The following is a 17613-nucleotide window of genomic DNA, read 5'->3' on the forward strand; positions in this document are numbered from 1 at the left end:
GGAGGCCTCGTCGCTGCACCTGCACGGACGACCGTGGGAAGTAGCACGAGAATGGCCTGCTAGGGCTACGCAGTCGCCCGCTCACTGGGCCGCTGGTATCTCCCCCCACTCTGTGGCATCGAGCTCCGCGTCGACAAGCCTCCATTCATCCTAGCAGCAAGTAGATGCTACGCGGAAAGCACATGTTGCAAGAGTATATTCCAAGTGTTTCAGTTGTTTCAGAAGTATGTTGCAAGTGTCAGATTAGGATGTTGCATATGTTATAATGGCTATACACGCATGTTTCAAGTGTATGTTCCAAATATTTCATCTGTTCCAGACGTATGTTGCAAGTGTTTTATCTGGATGTTGCAAAAGTAGATCTAGATATTGCATATACATGCATGTTGCAAGCATATGTTTCAAGTGTTCCAGGTGTTTTCATACGCATATTTGCAAGTGTTTTATCTGGATGTTGCATATGTTTGCAATGGTTTTTAATTGTTTTTCAGGCATTTTCCACAAGTGTTTATGCTTGTTTCAAGTGTTTCATCTGCCTTCAGACATATGTTGAAAGTGTTGCATCTAGATGTTTCAAAAGTAGATCGGATGTTGCATCTCCCTCCTCGCTTTCTACTGCCTCGCCTTGATGTTTCCTCCTCCCGGCGCTGGTTGGGCATCCGCCGTCCTCTCTCCCTCTTTTCTCGATGCCGGTGACATTCAGGGCGGCATGGGCCCCATGTGGACGTGGGAAACAGCGTGGAAAATGGCTATAGGCGCGGGGTCCGGACGCCCCGTCCGTCCGAGCACAAGCCAAAGATATTGGGTTAAAAAATGAATAGAAAAAAGAGTAAAATGTTCATTTTTTTATTAGTTGCGCCACAAAAGCTTTAATACTTGTGTAACACAAAGATTCTAGTTTGTGATGGAGCACGGGTTGACGACTAATAATCCATAATATAAGATTATTATAATTCCATCCACAACGAAATTCTAATAATTCAAAGGTAATTTAAACATGCCTCTAATAACAGTAAGATTCCCTTCAATAGGATGTTTCCCCCCTTTTTTTCCCTGTCTTGTAACAAATTGTTACATCAGTGTTCGGAAACATATGTATATGCGATCATCAGTTACCGAAGGAAGTCATGAATTCATGTCAAAAAAGGTTCTTTCACATGAGTACTACACTAGTACCAAAATCATTGCAAAAAAGAAGGATATTGCACAAAACACTGAAACATCACACTTTGGCAACCAATGAGGCACTTCATTTCGAATTGCTGGCATCAAGGTGAGGCCATACTAACACTTGGATTCGCCACGCAGTTCTGAGTCCAAGACAGAACACGCACACGTTTTAACACGCAGTGTTAATCTAAAACTACACAATGAGGCTAGCTAACTAGATTGACGAAAGATCCTCGTACACAGATTTGATTCCCGGCCTCTCGGAGACCGGCCGGATGCACCTCAGTGCAATGCCCAGGGTCTCCTTCATGCCTTTCACAGCCTGTGGGTTCTCTGAATCCGAGGCCATGGCCACGTCAAAGCAGTCAGATCCCCTTCCTTCTGCCACCCGCAGCCTAACCCAGTCAGTGAGGTCGACACCGCCCTCGGACCCCGAGACGACGTCCCCAGCGCACCTGCCCGTCAGGAGCTCCAGAAGCACGACCCCAAAGGCATACACGTCAGACTTGAATGAGGGAGACGGTTTCTTGGAGGCCGCCAGCTCCGGGGCACGGTAGCCCAGCACACCCAGGTCTAGGATCTGCTCCACGACGCCAGCCTGTGTCATCAGGCGGTGCAGGCAGTAGTCAGCGACGCGGGCGTTGAGGTCAAGGCCATCCAGCAGGATGTTGGTGGCCTTGAGGTTTCCGTGGGGAATTGCACGGTCAAAATGGAGGTAGTTCAGGCCCCGTGCGACGTCTACCGCGATCTTCAGACGCTGTGCCCAGGTCAGTGGAGGACCTCTCCTTCCTGGTCGATCTGTGCAATCAGAGAATCATCTCAGCAGAGTAGGTGACTGAATTTTGTTGTCTGACTATGAGTAAGAGTTAACTACTAGTATGGCATGCACATTAAGTACGCAAGAGCCATTATTTAGAGTAAGGCATCTGCAGAAACAAGTAATCAGTAGATGATGGCATTACCGTATAAGAAGCTTGCAAGACTTCCTGGCGCAACATAATCTGACAAGATCAGCTTCTCATGTGGGGTTGGACCCCAGTAGTACCCGCGCAAACCAACCACATTTGGATGTCGGATGTTTGCAAATTTCTTGGCCTCCTTTGCAAATTCTTTCTTGGGCCTTGCAACACCTTCCCTCAGCCATTTCACAGTCAGGAACACACCATTCTCCAGTGTCGCCCTGTATGAAGTCCCATGGCTGCTCCTGCCTAGAACTTCAGCTGGTGCCCTTGAAAGTTCCTCTGGCGTTAGTGTGATTGTTTCATCCAGGAAATGCAACTCCCCTGCTAGCCTGTCAGGCGATCTCACATCCAACCGTGCCAATCCTTCCTGGCCATATGCCTCTCCAGAATCCGGTGACCAAGAGAGGCGGCTGCCCTTAGATGGTGAAAAGCCCCCAGCGGCTGACTTCTCTTCTTGGCTAAGTGCTTCAGATGTAGAGCCTTTTCGAGGAGTAACAAGTTCATCTGCTGAGACCAAACCACCTTTGTTGTCTTTTCCTTTCATACCAGCACTGTCTTTAGTAGCCCTGTGGAGGCTCTTGTCTGAAACCTTTTCAGAGCTAGGAAACTGCCGTGAGATTCGCTTGTAGTGGCATACAATAGCAATAAGTATAAGGATGACAAGAACAACAATGCTAGCTGCTACAATTGCTACTTTAGCACCTGTACGGAGTGATTTCCCACCTCCTGACCCAGATGGGGAATTGCCAGATCCAGATGAGCTAGCAGGATAATCTAATTTTGAGTTCCCAGGATGGAAAGAAGATTCTGGAAACTTCCTCAAGTTCTCTGGCACAACACCCGAAAGGTCATTAAAGGACGCATTGAAGGATAGGAGGTTATCTGGAAGATCCTCGGGCAATGGCCCAGTGAACTGATTCATTGATATATCAATATCAGTAAGAGCCCCAAGCTTACTCACAGCGGCAGGTAATGGACCAGAGAAATTGTTTGTTGAAATGTCAAGAACTCGGAGGCCAGATAAGGAGGCAACATCATCAGGGAGACTTCCATTGAAGTGATTTCCAGAAACATCAAGCACTTGAAGACTCAAATTTTTGGATGAGGAACCAGGAAAAGATAGGCCACCAGAAAGCATGTTATCTTGGATGTAGAGTTCTTGCAGCATGGACGAAGTTAGCAAATCAGCGGGCATAGAACCATGCAACTGATTGGAGCTCAAGTCAAGCACAGTAAGTTTAGGGTACTGAACAATAGCTTCAGGGATGGTCTCAGATAGAGCATTGCGTGAAAGATTTAGGTAGTTTAGGCGAAGGAATTGTGAGCTCACATCAGGAATTGTACCAGTTAGGTTGTTCTGACTAAGGTCAACATATTCCAAATCGCTGGTCCATTTGGCAATAACTGACAAATTTCCTCTGAACTTGTTGTTTGAAAGATCTAACACAGTGCAGCTCCCAGCAAGCAATGGAAGATCCCCAAAAAGAGCATTCGAGGACAGGTTAAGGACTTGCAAAGTAGTTGATGTGATCATATTGATATGGCCTGCATAGTAAAGTAAATACAATTAGTACAAAAGATAAGAAATGAGTGGTTCTCATACTATCATCAGAGAATGCCATCATAGGAAAGGAAATATGCAAACACTGCAAATGCATTAGCACATTAAGGACATGTACAACAATGTTGTGACTAGAGTTCGAACAAGTGATGGAGACACGAATGACTTCCCGATTAGGATAGGACTACATCAAGGGTCAGCTTTGAGCCCTTATTTGTTTGCCTTAGTAATGGATGAGGTCACAAGGGACATACAAGGGGACATCCCTTGGTGTATGCTTTTCGCGGACGATGTAGTGCTAGTTGATGAAAGCCGAACAGGAGTGAATCAAAAACTGGAGTTATGGCGGGAGACTTTGGAGTCCAAAGGTTTTAGACTCAGTAGAACTAAAACTGAGTATATGAGATGTGACTTCGGCACTACTATTCGGGAGGAGAAAGATATTAGTTTGGAAGGTCAAGTAGTGCCTAGGAAGGATACCTTTCGATATTTATGATCAATGCTACAGAGAGACGGGGATATTGATGAAGATGTTAGCCATAGAATCAAAGCAGGATGGATGAAGTGGCGGCAAGCATTTGGTGTCCTATGTGACAAAAGGGTACCACAGAAGCTAAAAGGCAAGTTTTATAGGACGACGATTAGACCTGCTATGTTGTATGGTGCAGAATGTTGGCCTACCAAAAGACGACATGTTCAACAGATAAGTGTCGCGGAAATGCATATGTTGCGTTGGATTTGCGGTCATACAAGAAGGGATCGAGTTCGGAACGATGATATACGTGATAGATTAGGGGTAGCACCAATTGAAGAGAAGCTTGTCCAACACCGGTTGAGATGGTTTGGACATGTCCAACGGAGACCTCCAGAGGCACCGGTGCGTAGTGGAATCCTAGGCCAGGATAGTAGCGTGAAGAGAGGCAGAGGAAGACCGAAGTTGATTTGGGTAGAGGCAATAAAAGGAGACTTGAAAGGATGGAATATACCCAAAGACTTAGCCTTAGATAGGAGTGCTTGGAAGACAGCTATTCACGTGCCTGAACCTTGATTGCTTCTGCTGGGTTTCAACTCTAGCCTACCCCAACTTGTTTGGGACTTAAAGGCTTTGTTGTTGTTGTTGTTGTTGTTGTTGCTGCAAATGCATTAGCACACTTAACATTAATGTCCTGTGCAGTCTTACAGTATTTGCTAATGTACTGAATTCTAGGGGCAAACCCATTACTTTTACTCAAAGCAAGCCAATGATTTGCATGACCTCAGGTATCATAACTATAGCATGAAGCCATGAAATGCACAGGTTCAATTCAATCATAGTTTATACAGCTGGGGCTGCTAGCCTTGTTACTTATTGTATCAGAAAGGAGTCCACAACATTTAAAGCCAACCACATGGCAAGATGTCCTAGTTCTTTACTCTGTAGGCCAGGCAGGGTACTAATTTTGAGAAGCATAGAGTAGTGTAAGGTACTGTAACTAGAATGGTGGAGAAACACTGCACTGCAACTCTAATCAATTAGTACAGAAAAGGGTAATAAAACAATTACATGTCACATATTTACATATTACTTCCATGCCTTTGTAACATAACACAAATTTATGGTGCAGTTTAACTGGACGTGACATTAGTATGTTGTGCCCGCTACATTATCTGCTTCTATCTTGCCATCAGGATACATGCCCGCAAATCAAGTACTCGTCTCCATTTAATATAACTTTTTTTATTTATGTTGGCTGTTGTTTTATCTCCTTTCCTTTAAAAATGCTAACTCAAGCTACTGCATTAACCAGTCTGCCTCTATGCATGTATAACTACCATATCAAGTTTGTTATCAGCGAGTTTTGGAACGAGAACCAACCCATTAGTTGCACTGGACAAAATTAATAAGTTTTAGACAATGGCACAGTAGGGAACATTATGAGCACACATTTGCACAAAGAATCTCCTATGCTGAATGAAAGCTCTATATAGAACTTACCTAAGGGGCAAAACAGAATAAGCTAACTGGTGCGAACTCAAGCACATTGCGCATAGCATTCAGTTCATATTATTGGGTAATCAGCAGTTCAAATCATCATTTGTATACAATGATACACAGTGCTAGATGAGAATTTATGTTTGATATTTTTTTCACAGGTTGCATGGACTAACACTACTTTAAAGCCAACCAATAGACAAGATGGCTAGTTCTTTACTTAGTAGGTCAAGACAGGGCACTAATTTTGAGAAGCTTGGAGTGTAGTGAGGTACTATAATTAGAATGGTGATACATTGCACTACAATTCTACAGAACTAGTACAGAAGAGATTAAATAAAAGAACTACACAACAGATGCACGTGTTACTTCCATTTATTATGTACTAAAACCAGAAATTCATAGTGCAGTTTAGTTTAGCTGAACATGAGATTCGTAAGGTGTGCCCTGCCCATTGTTATATCTGATTTCATCAGCAATAAATCTTTCCATCAGGACATATATCCCAACCCCAGTACTTAACAGTTAACACAAATGCTGTCATCAATCACATAGTATGAAATATTATGAGCAAGGATTAGCATAGATAATCATTCATGTTAAATGAAAACTCTATATAAAATTCACCTAAGGGTAAAATTAGAATAAGTACTCATGCAAACAAACATATATCATTCAGTTCTTTTGTTTTTGTAATTAGCAAGTCAACTAGTCATTTAGATTGCATAAAGACGACAAGATAAAGGATAAGAAACACAAAGTGCTATATCAGAATTAATGGTTGATGTTTTTTCACAACTTGTGTTAACCAATGCTACTTTTGTGCTTGTTATTAGGGGCAGACCCAGTGCCGGAGGTCACGTGAGTGGGGTCTGGGGAAGGGGAAAACCGAGGCAAGCCTTCCCCCCACAAAATCTGCGGAGAGGCTGCTTCGAACCCACGACCTGGTGACTCAGTGAGACAGCTCTCACCACTGCACCAGGCCTGCCCTTCACTTTTGTGCTTGATATTCTGAAGAAAAAAAGACATTGGACTAGGTAATCTTCATGATGTATGGCATTCAGCAAAAAGGAAGAGGGCTGAAAGAATAATTGTTAAGTAGAGTTAGTACCTGTCAGGTTATTAGTACTCAGGTCCAGCTCGCTCAGGACCAGAGAATCACCCTTGAGAAGCCCACTAGGCACAAATCCAGTGAATGCATTGTTTGCGAGTCGCAAAACTTCAAGATCATAAACATAATTGAACCCTGGGAGGTCACCAGATAACTGATTGTTGCTCAGATCAAGGACCTTCAGTCTCCCAAAAGTAGAGAGCTCAACACCATCTATCAACGATCCAGTCAGCCTGTTGTTGCTCAGGTTCAGATACAGAACCGTCTCCGAAATATCCGCTAGAAACTTGAGCTCTTTGGGCGTAGTACTGGTGAGCAGGTTCCCGCTGAAGTCAACATGAGCAACAGCGGACTCGATCAAGAACTTCCAATCAACTCCACCCTCCAACTGGTTCCAGCTCAGATCCAAAGACTGCAGGTTCACAAGGAGTCCAAGCCCAGAAGGAATACCCTTCGTGAAGGCATTACAGGACACGTTCAGCGCAACCAAGCTCTTCAGCCCTTTCAAAGCCGCAGGCAACGGACCAGACAAAGAATTGCGGCTCACATCCAGCGACTGCAGCGACATAAGCCCGTCGATGGACTCAGGCAGCGGCCCAGAGAAGTTGTTCCCAGCAAGCGACAAGTTCTGCAGGCTGCGGAGATTGCCGATACCTTCCGGCACCGGCCCCGAGAACCGGTTGTTGGAGACATCCATGAACTTGAGGCTCTTCAGGCTGCCCACATTGCTCGAGAGGCTGCCCGAGAGGTTGTTGTTTGCCACAGAGAGCTTCAGGAGCAATGTGAGGTTGGCGAACACGGAGAGGTCGGCAACGCCCGAGATGCCGTGGCCGTCGACCACGACCCCCGCCACGCTGGCGCCGTTGCACACGACGCCGTTCCAGGACGCCGGGCACCCGTTGAAGTCGATGGACTCCTCGTTCCAGGAGTCGGTGATGTAGCCGGCGGGGTCGTGCGTGATGCCCTTCTTGAAGGCCAGGAGCGCCAGGATGTCCTGCGAAGGCAGCTGGGCAAGCGCGGGGGAGACAACGAGCAGGAGCAGCGCCAGGAAACCCCCCAGAAGACCCATCACTCACTTTCTTCCTCCACGGATTGGTTGGGAGGCTGGTAGTTTGCTAGTAGGATTCAAGGACGCATTTCTTGGAGGAGATTGGAGCGAGCGTGGGCACAGGGTATCCCAGCCACAGCACTTGTCCCTTTCAGCTGATCTCTGCAGCAGCCAGTATGGACATAAACCCCCCAGATTCCTCCGTTTCAACTCCTTTAAACCTGAAATGAGCACAAAAATGTCAACTCAGGCACAGATTCCAGCTTGAACAAACCCCCTGAAAGACCGAATCTTTGAGCTCCGAAAAGAGTTACTAGAGCAGTAAAAATCTAGCATATTCCTCAAAAAAAGAGAGGAAAATGTAGCATAAATAGCCAGTAAAAAATGCTTCTTTTTTCTGACAGCACAAAAATCATCTTTCAGCACACAAAGAAAAAACCCCACGGCTTTATTAATCTCTCAACAAGCACGGCGGTAAAAGTGGTGGCTTTGGCCGCAAAAACAGCTACCAACCGCGGGCGGAACCGCCCATAAACGCAACTCAAAAGGACGCACCCTTTTAGTAGTACCACTCGCACGGTGAATGAGTCCAAACATCAAAGACGGAAGAACACCTCCGGTCTCCAGATGCAATGCGGATGCGAATGCACGCAGGAAGAGCAGGGAGCGGCGCGGGTGTCCTTTACCTTGCAACGACACCGAGCGTGCGCTAGCAGCGCACAGAGAAGAGCAGCCACCGCCTACCAGCAGCACCGCGCTTGGCGACCGAGCAGCAGGGTGGAGAGGGAAGGAAGGGAGGAATGGGTGGAAGAAGGAAAGGATAATGGGGGTTGCAGGGGGGTGCAATGGGGGGCCGGCACGGCCGGAGCAGCCCTGGGGAAGACGGCACAGCCGCGGAACCCTAACCCTAGCTAGCTAGGGGTGGATGGGTTTGGTTCCCGGCAGCTGCTGTGGCTGTGGGGCGGCGGGAGGAGGAGAAGAGGGGAAGAGGGGAGGGAGTAGCTTGGGGGCAATGGAGTGGAGAGTGGAGGCGGGCAGCAGCAGTGGGTGATGGGAGTGTCTTTTCTCGGTCCTTGGTCCTCCGTTGCCTTTTGGTTCCCCTTCCCGGCTTCCCCCTTCACGGTCACGGTCACGGCGACGAGGATGTGTGTACAGAACTAGTTACAGTATGTATACGGTAGGTCAAAGGCCGAAGGTGAAGCGTGCTTGGGCTTGAGATGTGGCATTGAAGGGCAGGGGAATAATGGGCGTACGTACGTATGTACATGGAAACAGGACGGAGTGGACCGTGGTCGTGTACGTGTACGTGTACGGTGCCGCCCGGAGAAACACTCGGATACGGGCACGGTACGCACGCGGACCGGGGACGCGAATGCGTGACTTGGCAGGGGCAGGGGCGGAGGCGCGAAAGTGCGAGACGGAGAGGGGTGATTTCCCGCGATTTCCCCCCGCCAAAAGGCCCGCCGTCGGGCTTCCCTAGCGGACCCCAAAAGCGCGGCTCAACTCCCCGTCTAATCCGGCCGCCCCCACACCAGCACACTCCCTCCCCAGGGGCGCCTCGTCGTTGACGGGACGTCGTCTAACACTAAAAGCATAGCATCGTTAAATTCTAAAATAAATCAAAAAATATATAAACACGTGTGCCAAATCGAGTACTCCTGAATAAACAAGTTCCACCACAAGAAACCTAACCAACTAATCTATGATCAGTTCGCATATGATATTAGTATTATGTTCCCCACGTGTCATGTGTAATGCGGATGGCCACAAGAGCAATGCCAAGTGTGTCCAAAATAGCATATTACCGTTTTTATTATCTTATAATATATGTTACGAAACAAAGATAATTATTTTTTTGATGAAATGGAAAGGGAGAAGCACTCCTCACCTACTTAATTGCATTGGAGCATTTCACATGGCTATTTAACCCAAGCACACCCCTAACTTAGAAGTTGATTCAAGTTTGGAGTAATTCCTGAACCCCTTCCCTCCACACCCCTAACTTAGGTTTATAAGAGGGGAGGACAAATGTCAATATGGGACATTTACTCTCTAATTACATGGTAGATCATCTAGGTTACTAAGGGCTGTAATGGAAAACAAAAGGTGTAGTGACTTACTGGCTCCGTATTTTTTGACGTAGTCTACTATGGCAAACAAGCCTTCATCACGGACTAGTGTTGCCTACCACTAGACTTGTTCCTATGATGCCGAGGGCCGCTGCCGCCTAGGTCTCCCATGCGCACCCCGCTTCCCATTTCATCGACTTGCAGTTGTACATGATGAAATTGGTGTTCTTGTTCTTGGTAGATTGATCTCTACCAGTTGGCCCAACGGCTAATTGGACCTTTGATCCACGCTCTGATCGGGGGCGCCCAGCCGTTCTCCTGGCTGATGGGCCCCCGTCGCGCAGCGCTATAAAAGAGGAAGGTGGGGGCTCGGACACAAGACACGAGGTTCACCGCAGCCGCCAACGCCCCACCATGTCCTAACCCTAGTCCGATCGTGAGGGTGCGCTGTGAGCGACGGGAAGCTCCACCGCCTTCATCGCTGCCTCCAGACCGCGTCTGCACTCCTGCCTTCTTCGAGACCCTAGCGGGCACGTCAAGCTACTGCTACTTTTTCGCCGACGCCATGGCCGTGACTTCACTGGACGAGGTACATCATCAAGTTCCCTTTGTCTAAGTTGAATTTTACCCACTGATCTACGCCTAGATAATCTAAGAATTCTATCAGTTCTCTCGATCTCTACTTTTTAATGGTGTTTGTAACTATAGGCTGCGCAAGAGATCATTTAAACTTATACCGCTGTTATTCAACTTTTCATTGGGCTCCTCAACGAAGGAAATTGAGGATAAACTTTGTTGTTTATTGACATTCATCCAAGGACATGTTACACTATTATGTTATAAAAAAATATTGCATTCTTAGAGCTAGAGCTACACTATAAACCAAACAGGTCTACCTATTCTACTAACTACAAAGTAGCGTTGCTTCATGATAGGGTTAGTGTGGCAGAACCGCCTAATCTAATGCCTCACAGGAGTGCTTGTCTTCCATTAGACACTAAGCACTCAAGGGAGAACACTAAATTACTCGGTTCCGTCGGACACACCCCAGGGGAGACCCCGAAGATCCACATTTTTGCCACCAGAATCACAAATGAGAGAATAAAGCTTACATCATTCGTAACCATTTCTTACATCACTTTTAATACAACATCAGAGTATAATATTTATTAATATGACAGCGGAATGAAATCATATTATCAGAGTTATAAATAATTTACTTGAACAGCGGAATATAAACATGTGACTAGAGTTACAGCGGAAATAAATATCTAAACATGACATGAGGAAGTATTGACATATAGACTACGACAACATATTATTAAACTTCCATTTATAAAAGCATTTGGTGAGAGTTATAAATAAAAACTACGATCGCAACGTAAAGGAAATCCTCTCTGAGCCCACCAGGAGGAATCCACACACAAGAGTCAGCTTTAGCATCCACCTGTCACCTGCAATAAGGGGAATAAAACCCTGAGTACTCAATTGTACTCAGCAAGACTTACCCGATAAGAGAAAAGAAAAGACTCCAAGGATATGCAAGGCTATCTGGTTTGTGGGTTGCATTTGCAGAAAGCATTACTAGGCGTGCGTCCTTATATTTGATTTTTAGTAAGAGCCGCATTGGTTCATTAGCTAACCATTCTATGTAAGCACCTGTGCTACTTTCAAGCAAGTGGTAAGCAATCAGATTTCCTTTTGTCCATCTTCCATCTTTCATCTTCAGTTCTTACTACGATGCTAAACCGTAGACAAGCCGTACCGGATTTCCCGGCGATTCGCGAATCAATGCCCCCAGCTGGGTACCCCGAAAACACACGCCCCGCTTGTACCCCGGGCACAAGCAGGACCAACCCATCACTCTCCTGTCCCGGGTGTCCAGGTCCCCGTCCAAACTGGGACTCCAAGCCCCCGCCCCTGAGTCCCGGACTCAGTGCGGCGCAAGGACCTCCTCCACCAAAATAAAACCCTGACAGTCGGTCCGGAAAGAGCCGGATCCGCGACAAGAGAGCAACAAGCTTTCCAAGCGCCCATACACAAGTATGTGCTCGGGATAATAAGTCTGTGACCTGCCTAGAGTCATATGCACGATCGGTCCTTAATCGACCAGACAGGGAGAAACGGTGTAACCAAGCTATGACCCGTCTCCGCGGCGACACAACTTCTTACACCCACCAATAACCAAACCATATCCCTGCCCGGTCACCATTTTCATATTTTCCAAGTGATAGTAATCCAATAATATATTTCCTATCTCTCGCGAGTGACAGGCAATCACTCGACTTCTACCGGAGTCCTGTAGCATAGCAATCTACACGATCATGTCATACTAGTAAGACTCATAGGATAAAGATATATATGCAAGTGGGTTTCATTCAACTTCTTAAAACTTAATGCACATATATAATTTAAACTGCAGAAAGGTAGGGGTTATGCACCGGGGCTTGCCTGGGTAAGATATATTTAAAGTTAGTATCTGCATCTTCAGATCATCCACCATCAACTGGATAGAAAGCCCGTTGCATCATCTTCGGATTCCCAATCATCCTTCGATCGACCTGTTGATCCACCATCGTACCTATATGATATGCATGCGATGCAATGCAAAGATATAATTAATCAACTGCAATCGTGACTCGTAAAATACAACGTACGCCTCTCGAGTTAACGGGTTAGTTCTACGACGACCATACTTAGGCTACATGTACACGTTGTCAGATAAGGCGTTACTTCCCAACAATAATTTTAGTGATATAAACCAAAGTTGTTTCTTTATTTTATTCTATCTATTTAATCCTTATTCGGAAAAGGGCCTCATTATCCATCTAGCAACCAATTATTCTAGAACTACAAAAACTACGGTGAGTACTTAATATTGCTAGGAACCTACTGTAAAAATTTCAGATCCAATACTATTAACAATTTATCACAACAATCCCTATAAGCTTATATTTTACAATATTAAGTACCCCATTTTAATTATATAGATCCTAAAAATATCATCAAACTATGTGAACGAATTACACTAATAAGTAGGTTATGATTTTAGGGACTCAACAAAACTAGTTTCACTATTTTTAGACTCCTATACCATTTTATATCGATTTTACAAGTTTACCTTTTTAAACTAACTCAGAACTTACTCTACAAGTCGAAATGGGCTGGCGCCAATCACTTGGCCCAACGGCGCGCGCAGTCAGCCGCAGCCCAGACGGACGGCGCATGACGGCCCAGGCGGGCGCGGTGGCCCAGCAGCAGGCGGCCCACGACGGCGCGGCCCACGCGCGGAAACGGCGCAGGCGGGGATGTCCGTGCACGCCCCGGCGTTTAAGCAAAAACGCCCCCACGAACAACAGAATCAACCCACAGTCCTATGTACTATTCCTACAGACCGCGGCTTCGCAAGAACACCCTTCTAAACCTTCGTCCTCGCAACGGGGAGGTCCACGATGCCTCGTCGCCCACCGGCGCGGCAGCCAGCGGCACCAGGTGACTACGCCGGCCAACTAGGACACCCTACTGCTTATCTAGGGGGTCGACTCTCACCTGCGGGTCCACGCGCATGGATGGGTGGCGGTTGGGAAGCCGGAGGTGCACAGGAACGGCTCCCCCGCGATGACGACGATCTGCAACGGTGGCGGCGGTGTTCCGGTGAGCCGAGGCATCAAAGGAGTGGTAGGGGTGGCTGGTGAGCTCCAGTGACTCACCACGAACCTGGCTGGGGTGACGGCTCGGTCGGAGACTCCCCGAATGACGCTGACCACGTGCGCCCGGATGGCGCGGCGGCGCACCGCGACAGCACGGCCACGTCAGCGGAAGCTAGGAGGCGGTAGAGGTTCAAGGGAGGTACGCAGGGTGGAGCGGAGGTAGAGGCGAGGCTAGCGGTGCAACGAATTTGACTCGAGGTGAACACTTGAGCTATTGCGGTGATCGCGGCCGAGCTCGGCCTTAATGGCGCGGTGGGGCGAAAACCTCCAAATTGGGGTACGGTGGTGGTCGGTTGAGGGAATGGAGGGGTCGGCCAGTCGACCTACATCAAGACGAAGTCGGAGCCGCTGTGAATTTGGCGCTGGTGGTCCCGAGCAGCCAGCCTACGGTGGCGGCCCCGTCGGCCGTGGCAAGCAGAGGAGGGGAAATGAAAATGCTAAGTTCGCGCTCCGGTCACGTCCGCAACAGGATGGGGCGACGTGATTGGCACAGTAGGAGTGGCTCGCGCGTAGGGCCAGACCACGACGTGCGCCCGCAGACGACCGAGCTGCGTGGCGTGAGCGGACAGCCGACCAGCCAGCAGCGCAACCGAGCAGGGAACGGGTGCGACGCGCGCGCTAAAGAGATAGCGGGGCACGGCACCTGGAAGGGCGGTGCTCGCGCGCAGTCGCGCGGGGTGGACCGGCGATGAGCGGGTGAGAGGAAAATGTGGAGCCACACACGGCTCAGGCGCTCCTGCACGGGCGGTGCCAGCAACGACGATTGCGGCCTCCAGAGCTGAGGCGTCGGTGCACCCGTGGAGGCGCGGGGAGGGGAAAAGAAGCGAGCGTCGGGAGAAACTGACGACAGCGGACGCAGCCAAAAACAAAACCGACGATGGAGGCTCGGGAGGACAGCCCGGGCAGTGCGGCCAGCAGCGCCAAAGGAAAAAGGCGAGGCCTGAGCGAGTGCAGACGAACACATGGTCCGGTTGGCGTGGAAAAACAATGGAAGACAGATATGACAAGAGAAACAGAGTGAGAGCAGCAGCTTTGATTTCCCGACGTGCAAAGCAGCAGTGCTTCTCTCACTCGCAGTCCATATCCAAGCAGCACATGCATATGAAAAGACAACTGAAAAGATGCCACCTGCAGGGACATGTCGGCACAGCAGCCAGTAGAGGAGAAAGTTGACGGTAATGATGTATTACACAGTGAAGTTGGTTTCATATATATATAAATATATATGAACAAATACATGAACTGATGCATGTATGCACGTATGTCCGGAGCGAAGCAAGGTAGCTAGATCAACAAACGAGGCTAGAGAGGGAGAGACAATAGGAACACAGCGCAAACCGAGGGGACTCAACTTGGCGGGACACGAAGGCAGACAACGACGCTACGACAAAGACAATAACATGACGAGACAACGGAGGCAGACTGCGATACAGCTCCGTGGGCGATATCAACCAAGCCCGCATACACGGCGATGGATTATTTAGAACCAGAGAGACACACCACTGTTCGCAAATGTTCAGAACGATAGTGCGGCAAGGACAACAGTGCTTTTAAACATATTTTCCGACTTCTGCCGTGGACGTAAGAAATTGGTTTTTAAATTTTAAAATTCGAGAAAAAATCATTTCTAAAATTTGACTTAAGCCTAAACCATGGTGCTAAACAAGATCGTAACACCAGGGTGTTACAACCAACCCCCCTAAAAAGGAATCTCGTCCCGAGATTTCAAACTGGAAGCAGAAAAGGGGAAACACGATTACATTCCGTAGATCAGGGATTACACGAAAGATTACACGACTTCGAATACTAAACCACACGGAGATCTAGGGATACATGGTTACGAGTAACTTGGTACAACCGAGTCCTACTCCAGAAGTCGAGATAGACGAGGACAATGGAGAAACAACAAGATAATGATTATCCAAAACATGGCGTAGCACCAACAAATCCAGAAACAGTCGACTGAGAAGTAAAACATCATGAATCCTAAGGCCAACTAACCAAGGGAACTTGAACTTCTTCGACGAACTGGATCCCTTCTTCTTCTCAGATCACACCATCACCTCAGATAGACGAACTTAGCTTCAAAGTGACGGCCGGATCTCGTAGCTATGCGTCGGAACGCGAGGGGAATGAGGATGAAGAAGAAGAGCAAGGACGAAGGGTATTTATAGAGGCGAACGGAGAGGGAAAAGCAACACACCGACGGCGGATGCAGCGGAGCTGGAATACACAGATGGTGCATGCTGCGGAGATAAGATCGAAAACATGGTGCGCTTCCTGTGCGAGCGGCGGAGGGGAACTAAAGGAGAGTAGAGGGGGTCCGCTCGATGAGGCAGGTGTGCGGGCGACCATGTTCACAAAAGAAGAAAAGAGGGAGGGGAAGGGGGGGGTCCGGTACGAGGGACGAGGCATGAGAGTCGAGAGCCGACCGGATGCTGGGGAAAAGGAGCAACGCACAGTGCACAAAGACGGCGAGCACTGCACGATGCCGTGGCCACGCAAAAATGGGATGCTACCGATCCCGACACAGACGGCGTTCGCAGGGCATGCAGCGAAATAACCCGGCATGCGTAGCACGGTCAACTAAGCACAGGGCTTGGGACAAAACGTCCACTCTGACTTTTGCAACTACTCCTGACTATCCACTGCTGACCTTCCTCGACCACATCCGTCTTTTTTGTAAACCCAGATCATGTCATACTTCCTTTCTCCAAACCATCTCCTTTTTACCTTGAAAGACACTTTTGCATCCCCATTATGGATTTCCCGTTTGAACACCCAAACATTTTCAAGGAGAAAACTTTAAAACAAAACGGTACGGCAGTGTAACTTGGTAAAGGTACTTGGTTAACAACCTCGATACCAGCGCATGCCGAGCAGTGTCACATGTGGCAGCTGTTCCACACGGAGCCCTCGGTTTCGTCGCGGCACCATAAGCTTTTAACCAGGCAACTATCACCAACTTACACGCCATGAAGGTAGTGGGGTCATAGACCACAGAGTAAAGGGGGTATCGCAAGGGAAAAATTCAACAACAAAGGTTTCCCTCCACAACAAGGGACAAGGAATTCAAATCCAACGACGGATTTGTTTTAAAAAGATTCAAGTGTTCTGTTGGGACATCCAAAGTTAGTCGATACAGTGTCCAATAACATCCAATCATGGCTGATCTGCTTGGCATCTGAATGACAACTTCTCTTGTAACCCGCTTAATATCGCCCTTGAAAACTTGGAGCACGCCGAACGAGGCTTTAAAGTAAATGAACGCAATAAACACAGCGAAATAATTAAAATGCACGTTCCAACGATCTTATGCGGGTACAACGTACAGGCATTCATGCTCCATTCTCGACATAGCATTCACCTACTGTCAGACGATCTCAACACTACGGACGAACAACAACGACAAGAATACAATACCGGAGGACAGCGACGAAAAGTACTACTACTACGTGTACAACATCCCAAGGCAACTACTCTACATCTTCTTGTGGCAATGGCTGAGTGAGAGGAATCAAGGGCTCTGTTTCTAACACTTCCGACGACGGAGGTGCTTGCGGTTCTGCATCACCGGTTCTTCTTCTCTCTGGCGGGTGGAGAGGGATCCCTTCCAAGATCGGGGCATCCTGCCTTCCATCAACCAGCGACCTCCGCCTGGCCCTAGTGAACAGATAGGCCTCACCCAGCTGATGGACATGCCGATCTTCAGCCTCCTTCAGAGATTCCTCCATGGTAGCCTCTCGGCTCTCAGCAGCTGCAGCGCTGGCATGCGCTTCGGCGAGCTGCACCTGGAGCATCCGGTTGAAAACCTCGGCTTCCTCGGTGCGTCGAAGGCACGCCCTCAGCTCCAAGGCTTGACGGTCGTACTGCTCATCCAGAGCGAGCAGGTACGTGGTCAAGTGCACCAAAGTGGGGCTGTCCTCTTGTGCATCCCGCCCTTGCAAAGCCTCCATGCGAGCCCTCCATGCCCGCCGGTTCCTATCCAAAGGTGGAAAGAACCGCATGGG

At 48.2% G+C, this 17613-nt stretch overlaps 1 protein-coding gene across 2 annotated transcripts; it reads right to left on the bottom strand.

Annotated features, from left to right (window-relative positions):
- Positions 1-1131: 1131 nt before the first annotated feature.
- Positions 1132-8852, bottom strand: LOC136541435 (LRR receptor-like serine/threonine-protein kinase GHR1). 2 transcript variants are annotated; one of them, XM_066533299.1, is made up of 4 exons: positions 8569-8852; positions 6777-8045; positions 2133-3677; positions 1132-1968 (listed from the first exon to the last, which is right to left on the bottom strand). In XM_066533299.1, the coding sequence occupies exons 2-4, from the start codon at positions 7843-7845 to the stop codon at positions 1385-1387; spliced, it is 3198 nt and encodes a 1065-aa protein (XP_066389396.1). In that variant the 5' UTR covers positions 7846-8045; positions 8569-8852; the 3' UTR covers positions 1132-1384. The 2 variants fall into 2 exon arrangements, with proteins under 2 accessions (XP_066389396.1, XP_066389395.1); XM_066533298.1 differs by having other exon boundaries at positions 8511-8852.
- Positions 8853-17613: the final 8761 nt, after the last annotated feature.

This window comes from Miscanthus floridulus, chromosome 3, assembly GCF_019320115.1.
Source record: "Miscanthus floridulus cultivar M001 chromosome 3, ASM1932011v1, whole genome shotgun sequence".
Lineage (NCBI taxonomy): Eukaryota > Viridiplantae > Streptophyta > Magnoliopsida > Poales > Poaceae > Miscanthus > Miscanthus floridulus.

Excerpts from the sequence above, each read along its gene's own strand:
- LOC136541435 (XM_066533299.1), bottom strand. The coding sequence starts at position 7,845 with ATGGGTCTTCTGGGGGGTTTCCTGGCGCTGCTCCTGCTCGTTGTCTCC. Across the intron at positions 3,678-6,776 it reads GAGTACTAATAACCTGACAG|GCCATATCAATATGATCACA; the intron begins GTACTAACTCTA and ends TTTACTATGCAG. Across the intron at positions 1,969-2,132 it reads TCTTGCAAGCTTCTTATACG|ATCGACCAGGAAGGAGAGGT; the intron begins GTAATGCCATCA and ends CTGATTGCACAG.